This window comes from Lycium ferocissimum, chromosome 5, assembly GCF_029784015.1.
Source record: "Lycium ferocissimum isolate CSIRO_LF1 chromosome 5, AGI_CSIRO_Lferr_CH_V1, whole genome shotgun sequence".
NCBI lineage: Eukaryota > Viridiplantae > Streptophyta > Magnoliopsida > Solanales > Solanaceae > Lycium > Lycium ferocissimum.
Window position 1 is genome coordinate 12,662,912 of NC_081346.1, and position 10,789 is coordinate 12,673,700.

At 36.9% G+C, this 10,789-nt stretch overlaps 2 protein-coding genes across 4 annotated transcripts; one reads left to right on the top strand and one right to left on the bottom strand.

The window, feature by feature from the left end:
• The first annotated feature begins 643 nt into the window (after nt 1–643).
• LOC132056059 (uncharacterized) lies at nt 644–6,315 on the top strand. Of its 3 annotated transcripts, none has more exons than XM_059448111.1 (10): nt 644–820; nt 1,228–1,253; nt 1,556–1,637; nt 1,729–1,938; nt 4,991–5,113; nt 5,215–5,272; nt 5,355–5,428; nt 5,599–5,687; nt 5,762–5,860; nt 6,004–6,315. In XM_059448111.1, exons 1-9 carry the CDS (start codon nt 728–730, stop codon nt 5,829–5,831), a joined length of 825 nt encoding a protein of 274 aa, XP_059304094.1. In that variant the 5' UTR covers nt 644–727; the 3' UTR covers nt 5,832–5,860; nt 6,004–6,315. The 3 variants fall into 3 exon arrangements, with proteins under 3 accessions (XP_059304094.1, XP_059304092.1, XP_059304093.1); XM_059448109.1 differs by having other exon boundaries at nt 646–832; nt 1,231–1,253; XM_059448110.1 differs by having other exon boundaries at nt 651–832; nt 1,231–1,253; nt 1,729–1,935.
• Nucleotides 6,316–8,059: 1,744 nt separating this feature from the next.
• On the bottom strand, nt 8,060–10,700 carry LOC132056058 (uncharacterized). Its single transcript, XM_059448107.1, has 2 exons — nt 9,712–10,700; nt 8,060–9,118 (listed from the first exon to the last, which is right to left on the bottom strand). Exons 1-2 carry the CDS (start codon nt 10,500–10,502, stop codon nt 8,491–8,493), a joined length of 1,419 nt encoding a protein of 472 aa, XP_059304090.1. The 5' UTR covers nt 10,503–10,700; the 3' UTR covers nt 8,060–8,490.
• Between the last annotated feature and the right edge of the window lie 89 nt (nt 10,701–10,789).

Below are 10,789 nucleotides of genomic sequence, written 5' to 3' on the forward strand. Positions count from 1 at the left end.
TCGAGCTTTTTTTTCAGTTTTAACTCGATTTATCAGTTTGCTTTGTACATCCCTAGTTATGTTAGGTAATTAAACTAGTGATCATATATATATATATATATATATATATATCCCTAGTAGTGATATAATTTTGCATATATATATATATATATATATATATATATATATATATATATATATATATATATATATATATATATATATACGTAAAACCGTAAATGTTCCTTCAAAATATGGATTCATTTTTGTTATAAGCTTGGACCATGTGATATAGAGGACAAAAACCTCTTGATTCAATGTCAAATTACAAGAAAATTTTTCAATTTTTTTGTAACAAATGTATCGTATTCTGAAAAATGAGTAATGCATATTTATAAGAAAATAATTACGGTTAATCGGATGAGGCTGCTCCTCCTTTAAGTAAGTTTTTATTAGCCTCAATATAAAAAATTTGATCAGAGTGCTTTCCATGAATGGGGCCACACTATATAATCGGATATGAATTTCAATGCGATACACCGGATGAGAAAAAATAAAATTACGGTCAATTCTTTCCTAAAAAAATCGTAAGAATAAAATTAGGCTGGTAATAAATTGACGCTTTCAAGAAAAAGGAAACGAAAAAGAATAAAATGGAGTCAAGTGTGGTCTGAGCAAGAGCAAGAAAGCGAAGATATATATATATAGATGCAAGGCTGCAACTCAGTCTGCGACTTTGGATACATAGATGGAGGCTATACATAATTCGCATATTTTTCTTCTTTCTTTGCTATTGATCACTGTCCTTTCTTCATCCATATCCGCAACTTCACCTCTTTCTCACTCAGATCAGGTACGTTTCTTCACTTTTCTTTTGTGTTCAACCAACAATTTGCCTCTGTATTTGACTATTCTGCCCTAGATCGAACGGATACAATTCTCTTATTGGTTTAATTTTGGACTCCCGTTTATGTTAGGTTTAAAATGCAAAATTTACGGAATTTGGGTTTTATTGTACTATTCTTTCATCTAATATTGCAATTCCTGAACTAAATGAACCTTGTGATACCTCTGATTTTGGTTATATAAGTAATGCTTACTTGCGATCATCAGTGATAACCCATTTTAGATGTTTTGTTTTCAATTTTGTGTTTGTGTGAATGCAATTCCTGCATTGGAAATTATGGAAAACAAAATCACTTGTTGAGCTTTTTCTTTCTTGGCTGACCAAATTCAATTTTTTGTGCACAGGGTACAGAGCAGCATGCAACAAGGTAAAGTTTTGTAATCATAGCTCTTTTTGATTTTTATTCCAAAATTCTTACATTGAAAATGAAAGAAAGAAGCCTCTTAATACATTTAAAAGATATTTCTCTGAGGCATTAAGTTGTATCGTACTTCTTTATGGGAAAATAAAGAAGAAAAGTTGTATCATGGTCAAATATTCTTGTTTGTCCTTTTATTCAGGCCTTATATTCTTTTTCAGCAAGATATTGTATGTGAAAGCAATCCTTTTTAGATGTGCATTCCCTCGAAGTTGTCACTGATCTGAATTATTGTTTTTCATCCTTTAAAGTCCTGAACAAGGCAAATCACATGTTCACGAAGTTCATTGCTCCAGAGAGAGAAGCCGGGCAGCATGGAAAGTTATTGAGGAGGTATCTGCAAAAGTACTTTGTATGAACTCATCTTAAGCTGCTGCATTTATGGGACTGAAAATTCTTCTTTTACTCTTTTTGTGTTGTGCAGTACTTAATGCCCTTTGTAGAAAGAGAGAAGTATGAACTTCCTAGGCAATGTAGACTTCATCCAAGTAATGATATTTTCAGAGATCAGGAGGAACATAAAATTTATTTTGATGTGAATGAATGGCGCTGTGGATACTGCAAAAAAAGCTTTCGGGCTGAAAAGTTTCTCGATCAACATTTCGACAACAGGCATTCCAATCTTCTGGAGGTTGTAAGCATCATATATTGTTCATTTTTGTGTTGCTCCAAATTTGCAATTCATTTCATATAAGTTCTGAAAAATTCCTTTTTTTTCCTGCCATTGGAGCGAGAAAACCAGCCTTGATGCACTATTCTATAGTATAGCTATTTGCGTAGAATAGTGGTTTATATACGTGTCAGTATTGTCTATATTCATCTTCTTCCACTTTGTTTTTATATTCATCTTCTTCCACTTTGTTTTCTATCTATTTCAAAAGTTTTTTTTTAAATTCAATAAATATAAATCCTCAGTGAAATATATAATTTCTTTTAAGAATCCTTTGGCATCTGAGATGGCCGCTTAGTTTATGTATTCATGTAGTTGATAGTGTATGTTTTGGTAACTGGAGAAAATGAGCATAGTAAATTTTTTGGTATTTAAGTTGACCAGCGATATTTCTAATGAGAAATGCACTTCCGTCTGTTTCAGTCCAAATGTAGGTTACAGTTTGATCTTAAGTTTGAAAAGTAATTGTTTCTCACTCAGAATTCTGAAAAGATATGTAGTTAACCTTCCTTTGCCAGAGGCATGCAACTATTGATGCTACACTAGTAGCAGTTAGATATGTAGACTGTATATTACTGTATTAAGCGATGGAGCTTGCACTATTTTGCATGGTATCAGGTATGTGTGACTGCTAAAATTAATTATCAAATTATCAGGGATAGGTGATCACTCGCTTACTGCTCTTTATATTGCATGCAATGTTGGGATTCTGCAAGCGGCTGGTTGGTTGCCTCATCTTGGCTCTGTTATAAATAGTATAGGGCTAGAGATATCGTTTTGCCTTTCGGGTGTGGTTTGTGGAGGAATATCATGAAGGGATGGGATTATTTCGTGAAAAATATCTCATTCAAGGTAGGAGACGGAAGTAGAGTATATTTTTGGGGTCATAATTGGTGTGGGAATATTTGCTTGAAGGATGAATTCCAGAGTCTACATAGAATATCTTGCCAAAGAGACTTGACAATTCAACAAATTAGGGGGACACAAGGTGGAGAGATTTTTTGGGATTTGAGATTTAGAAGAGATTTTCAAGATTGGGAAGTGAGTGAGTTTCAAAGATTGATAGACTTACTTCATAGGCAAGTCAACCCGGCGGTTAATCCCCATGTGTGGTGGTGGGGCCTGGGAAATAATGATGTGTTCTCTGTGAAGTCTTTTACGAGAAACTTTTGGTTAGGGAAGAGGTTGATTTCCCATGCAATGTAATATGGGTTCCAAGTGTGCCGAGAAAAGTGTGTTTTTTCACTTGGCTAGCCTCTAGAGGGGTGATTCTGACAGCGGAAAATCTTAGAAAGCGAAAGGTTGTCTGCGTCAGTTGGTGTTACATGTGCAAGGAGGTGGGCGAGGACGTGGATCACCTTCTTCTACATTGCGGGCTGACCATGAGATTATGGTGGGATATGTTCAGGTGGTTTCACAGTTCACACACATTGGGTAATGCCGAGAACTGTGAAAGATTTGATGTTCAGTTGGAAGAGCCGGAGGGGGAGAAGATGTAGGGCTTGGAATGTCGTACCGCTTGCGTTAATATGGGTAGTGTGGACAGACAGAAATAGGAGAGCTTTTGATGGAGTAGAGTCGAGTTTCTCTCAGTTGAGGAGTAGCCTCCGCTCTCTTATTTACTTTTGGTGTAAACACAAAGTTCCTAGTTGTATAGAGGATTGAGTGGAGTTTGTAGAGGATCATATTTTGTAGATTCTTGATCTTATGGTATACCCTTTGTATACGGCCGTTGTGGCAATGTTTATGAATGAAAATACATTTACTTGATCAAAAAAAAAAAAATAGTGTAGGGCTAAGGGGATGGAGATGGATTTTCAAGAATAAGGTGACTAGTTACAGGCCACAGACGATTGTTTATATTAGGAGCTATTTGGGGATTTAGGGAAACCATTTGCAATCCTTCCTTCTCTCAGAAAAGTACTGACAATCCGAGCCTGGTTTTCCTAAAGAACTTGTCCAAACAAGTAGAAAATAGAATCTGGGTTCTACTAAGCTTATTTCCCCCCTTATATGGATGTCTTTGCACCTTCGATTTGAGGGTCAATTCTAGTTTCAGGGAGAACCTAGAGTGGTATCCGTTTCCTCTGCTTTCACCACCTTTCTCATACCTGTTCTGTACCCTGTTCTGGCTGGACTCTGTAGCTTATCATAATTTAGCACCATCAATGTCTTGTTCCATGCAGGTAATCGCAAAGTATAAATTATTGAGGTGTGTAAATACCTCGGAAAATGAAGGGGAAAATATGTTAAGCATCATATAATGTCCACGTTGTTTTTTTTTTTTTTTTTTTTTTGATAAGGTAAAAGTGTCATACACGTTGGTGTTGTGTGTGATCCTTTATAGAAACTAAAGTAAATATTTTTATGCTGAATGGTGCTTATATTAGAGATGAGCAAAATTATCTATTTTTCCTGGAGGATTAAGTGGGCTATTCCAATATGTTTTGTCAGACGAGATATTGTTGGAGGTTGAGATTCCAGCATGCTTTCATTTTAAGTGCCTTACCTGGTATTTTAAATCTAAAGCTTGTACCGCCCTCTGGTGAGAAGATGTGTTCGTCAATGGTCGAGAGGATCCTCCTACCAATGCTATCAACCTAAGTAATTTTTTTAGTAGGTTTCCTGGTGTCGTGGTAACTCTTCTAGCACATTCATAAGTACGTTTGCAACTCTTGTTCAAAGAGAACGAGTTTGACTTCAGTTTATAGCCGGAGTCTTTTTGAACTAGCCACTTCTTTCATCATGTTTGATAAGTTATCAGAGAATACTTTGAATTTCTCTATTACGGAAATTGATCTCATGGTATTCAAAAACCAAGTGTAAGTAGGCTTATCACATAATTCTTTCTGGTAATTTAATTTCACGGGATTCATAATTTTGGTCCAGGTCGGTCCACTGGTGAGTGTTTCAAGTAGTTAAGAGTATTCTTTTACTTACCATGCTTTGATTTTTGAATTAAAACAATCTTTTATAAGGTATGAAGTAATCTTAGCATATGATCTCAATGTCTCAGGGTCGCAGCAAATGCCTGGCAGATGTATGTGGAGCTTTGCATTGTGACCTTGTCATGGAATTCAAATCCAAGAAGACCAAGTGTAATCCTGCGGCGGCAGCACGAAATCGTCATTTATGTGAGGTTACCTTCTGAACTTAAGCCTGTATTTCAGTCGGATTAACTTTCCAATTCTACTGATTTCTCTTTGATCATGTCTACTGTTTCCCCCTATTTCCTTGTAGAGTCTTGCAGACAAATGTTTTCCTGCTAATCAGAGTCCATCAGCAACTCGTCTTCATGGTACGATTTTTCCAGTGTTACGATCTGAAGTAATTAAATAGTTGCTTCCACTTGTGATGATCTTTGGTTGGTTTGATGGCAGAACTATTCTTGCGCCAATTCTGTGATGCTCACACTTGCTCGGGGGGTAGAAAACCCTTTTCTAGAGGAGGAAAGGTATGGTTGATTACTGAAATGCCTTAATTATGTGCCTTCTGTTAAATCAAAGTAAAAGTTGTACGATTAGGGACTTTGGAATGCACTTGCTTTACTCAAGTGGAGTTTTTCTCTACATTTTGTAAATTTTTTCAACTTTTATGCATGTGACATGTTATATATATTTGCAGAAGCATACAAATCGGTTCTACTTGGCAGCTTCAGTATTGACGTTGATGCTGCTCCCTCTATTTTACCTTATTGTGTATTTGTACCAAAGGTACTTCCTCCAACCTTTGCATCAGCTAGTCTCCCTCCAAATTTGCCTCAAAATAATTACTTCTTCATATGCAGAGAAATCAAAAGGGGAACTCAAGAACTTAAACGCATAACAAAAATTGGAAGAAAAGCAAAACCTTCTTAGCTGTGTACAGCAGTGATACTTTTTTTTGGGTGAGGATATTAATCTATCTTGTCTCATGTTGGAAAGAAATGCTACACCAGTTTATGAAATGTATTTCATAGGGGAGCTGAAACATTTGCATCATGAATGAATGGTAATGGATTAACATTGTTCAACTTCTTGTCTGCTGTAGGCATCTCTTGGTAACAAGTCATTTACCCTTGCTGGATGATCAGAGTTCTGATGCAGAAGGCAATACATTTCCACCATCAGCATGGTATAATGCATCTGGCATTCAACTCTTGTCAGCCTGGATCAACCGATCTCATTGAGGAAGCAGCTAAATTCTTACTCTCTGTTGTATCAATTCTCACAGATACAGAGAACAGTTCTCTTGCGAAGCCTATCACGATCTGTTTTCTCTTTATGAATTGTACATTGGGAGAACATGAAATCTTCGTGTTGTATGTTTCTCTGGGTAATCTAAAAATTTATTTTTGGGGTGTGTTGACCTTGCATTGTTATGACTGGTAAGTGGTAAGCTCGTGAAAGTGTTAGCACATGGAAAGATAAGGTGGTCAATAGAAGCATTTGTTTTAATTTTTTTTTTCTTGTAATCTCGTCGGCCAACCTATCGTTGGCGTTACTAAGGAAAATGGCAAAAGCAACCACAGGGTAGAGGTTATATCGGATTGGTAGTAAAAGAAAAATATCTGGAAGATGTCACCTCTATGCCTCATTGGCGCACATGGAATGAAGAAACAGGAGATAAATTCAAAATAATGATAATGATATAGAAAAACATTAAAAGCATTTGCCATTTTGTTTTTGGTGTAAGGAGTGGGGTAAGGAGAGAATATCATGTGCATTAATCGCAGGACAAGCTCAATAGATGACTGTGGATGACTTCGATTGAGTCATATACAACATTTATACATATTTTTGGACACCAAGTTGGTATTTATGATGAAATCTTGACTCGTAAACAAGGGATTTTGATTAAACCGTTGGTGTCATATGACCAAGTTACATTTACTGCGGGCTTGAATAAATATCCTTGCTAGAAAAACCTCCCGCTCTCTCCCCATAAGGCCATAATTATATATTTTGTTAAGCAGTATAATTCAGAAACACCCCCCTTTGCTCTATTGAGGGTTCCACCAGTTCACATGTCGATAGATCTTACACACACCAACCAACTGATGGTGTCCAAGTATTGACAGTCTTCTGCCTTTAACCGCCAGCATTGCTAACAGAGCAGGTCAGAGCAGTCTCTTCTGAACCATCCAGGCCGAAACTTATGGAGCTAACACATTGAATGCGAGGGATATTAACTCATTAGATAATAGGAAATCATCAGGGTCACTAAGCCTGATATATGCCAACATCTCATCAATCTTGTCTCCTGCAGATAACAAAGAGCTGAATTCTTCTGCGCCGATTTCCCTCCGCTGCTCATCCAAGCAGACAACATGCCTACTCTCAATATGAGGCTTATATACCTCACAAAGGGAGAGAATAGTTGAGCTGCCAAAAGCTTTGCCAAATGACTTCAAATCCAACCCTCTAGCAGTTCTCAGACAGCATAAAAACATCCATTGCTATATCTTGGGCATCTACTTTACTGTCCTTGCCACAATTCACTAATCCATTCTCCAAATTTTGCACATAACCCATGTAATCCTTCAGCTTCATTGGCCTTGAAAACCTTAGTCCATTAAGATAACTAGCTGACCCCAGTCCAAAAGCATAAAAAGGTTTGTTTATCCAGTATGTATAGTTGTGCTTGCATTGATAACCACTTTTGCAGTAGCCACTTATCTCATAGTGCTCATAACCAGCAGCTCTTAGCATTTCAGAGGCCATTCTGTAAAAATGAGCAGATTGATTTTTGGGGTGTCTTGACCTTGCATTGTTATGACTGGTAAGTGGTAAGCTCGTGAAAGTGTTAGCAAATGGAAAGACAAGGTGGTCAATGGCGGCATTCCTTTTAACCTTTTTCTTGTATTCTGGTCGTCCAACCTATCGTTGGTGTTACTAAGGAAAGTGGCAAAAGCAACCACAAGGTGGAGGTTATATAGGATTGGTAGTAAAAGACGGATGCATGTAAGATGCCACCTCCATGCCTTATTTGGCGCACATGGAATTAAGAAATAGGAGATCAATTCAAAATAATGATAACGGCGCAAAAAACATTAAAAGCCTTTGCTATTTCATTCGTTTTTAGTGTAAGGAGAGAATATCATGTGTATTGATAGTAGGACAAGCTTAATAGACGACTGTGGATGACTTTGATTGAGTCTTATACAAAATTTGTACATAAATTTGGACACCTAGTCGGTATTTACGATGAAATCTCGACTCATAAAAAAGGGATTTTGATTAAACAGTTGGGGTAATATAACCAAGTTACATTTACTGTTGCCTTGACTAAATATGCTTGCTGAAGAAACCTCCCGCTCTCTCACCACAAGGCCATAATTATATGTTTCATTCAGCAGTATATTTCATGCACACCTGGCTTTGCTCTATTAAGGGTTCCATCAGTTCACGTCTTGATATATCGCAACACACCAACCAACCGATGGCATCCAAGTATTGGCAGTCTCCGGCCTTTAACCACCAGCATCACTAACAAAGCAGCTCAAAGCAGTCTCTTCCGAACCATCCAGGCTGAAACTTATGGAGCTAACACATTGAACGCGAGGGATATTAACTCATTAGATAATAGGAAACCATCAGGGTCACTAAGCCTGATGTATGCCAAGGCCTCAGTAATCTTGTCTCCTTCAGATAACAAAGAGCTGAATTCTTCTGCAGCGATTTCCCTCCTCTGCTCATTCAAGCAGACAACATGCCCACTTTCAATATAATGCTTATAGACTTCACAAAGGGAGAGAATAGTTGAGCTGCCAAAAGCTTTGCCAAATGACTTCAAATCCAACCCTCTAGCAGTTCTCAGAGACAGCATAACAACATCCGTTGCTATATCTTGGGCATCTACTTTACTGTCCTGGCAACTATTCACTAGTCCATTCTCCAAATTTTGCACATAACTCATGTAATCTTTCAGCTTCTTTGGCCTTGAAAACCTTAGTCCATTAAGATAACTGGCTGACCCCAGTCCAAAAGCATAAAAAGGTTTGTTTATCCAGTATGTATAATTGTGCTTGCATTCAAAACCACTTTTGCAGTAGCTACTTATCTCATAGTGCTCATAACCAGCAGATCTTAGCATTTCAGATGCCATTCTGTAAAAATCAGCAGATTGATTTTCACAAGGCAGAGGGAATTCTCCAGCTGTATACCTGTTGATACAACAATTTCAGTTCAGAAGTTGAATGTGTAAGTGTAGATCACTGCGAATGTGCTCTTTTTTATACTAGTGAAAAATGCAGGATATTCTTCTCTATACTTAAACAATATCGAGGTTTCATCTTTATAGCTGAAATGCCTCTTGCAATAGAAGTTATGGCGAAACTCTCAATAGAAAAACATAATCCCACTGTCCCAATTCACGTGAAGGGGTTCAGACTACGAGGACAAAACATTTAATTTTGACTATGAATTCGGGTATAGATTCTTTAAATATTAAAAAATAAAATGTACATATTTGAAAACTACAGGAAAAGTACTACAAGTCAGCATTGCTAACAATTCAAAATATTTTAAAAAGTTTGACAAAATTATAGTTAAAGAAAAAACAGTTTGACTTCCCCAATAGTAACAACTACACATAAAGTGGGATGAAGGCAGTAAAATATTGCCTCGTTAAAAATTAGCGGATAAAAGACACCTCAATCTCAAATCAATTTGAACGATACCTGAAAATAGATACTGAACGAAAAAAATGCTGGCAAAGGAGAATCTCAATTTGGAAAGTGAAGGTTGTGTTACTTACAAAGATCCAAACTTTGTATCTTGCTCCACTTGTAAATCATAAACTGACACATGTGTAGGATTTGCTTGAATAGTGAGGCTCAAACTTTGTTCCCACATATGTGGTTTCTGATGAGGAAGTGAAGATATAAGATCCACACTCCAATTCTCAACACCACATGATCCAACAATATCAATAGCCTCATGAATTTCCTCTACACCGTGTGCTCTTCCACAACTCTTAAGCAACTCCTCCTGGAATGCTTGAACTCCTAAAGACACTCTATTAACACCCAACTTCATCAAATCTTTCAATTTTTCAGCATCAAATGTACCAGGATCCATTTCTATTGAAATTTCAGCATTATGGGACACTCCAAATTTCGCGTCCAATGTTTCCAGGACTAGAGATACTAATCTTGGTGGTACAAGTGAAGGTGTCCCTCCGCCAAAAAAGACAGTTTCAAGAGGTGATGACTTGTAGTTTGATGGTATTATTGAAGTGGCTTTAATTTCTCTACATAGGAAATCAATGTAGCTAAGAATTCGCGGGTCGTCTTCACTTTGAGGTGAAGATGACCCGAGAGCGATGATTGGGAAGTCGCAGTAATGACAGCGTTTTCGACAGAATGGGAGATGAACGTAAGCTGAAGTTGGGTTTTGTTGTTGTAGCAATGTATTTTCCAGTGAGGCATTATGTCGAACAGGTTGTAGGGGTTTTGTTATTGCAGTGATGACTCTGTTTGAATAGTTTCGGGATTTGGTCTTAGAGGGAAAGACTGTGAATAATGGAGTGAATGTTGATCTCAGCATGTTTGGGAAGGCCAACCTATAAGGTCAAGCTGGTACAGAAATTAATTCTACTACTTCAAAACAACATTTTAGAAAGGAAATAAAAATCGCAAAAGGAAAATGAATAAATTTAAGAATTTTCTTTTCTAGATAAACTAAGTATTATATACCTGAAAAGAATATTTACAATATTGGTCACTTGAAAACAAATTATAGATAGGGAAATTAACACTTTTAGTCCCTCAAATGTCAATAAAATCTGATTTTAGTTCTTATAATTTCTGATTAACAATATTTAATTTTCAATT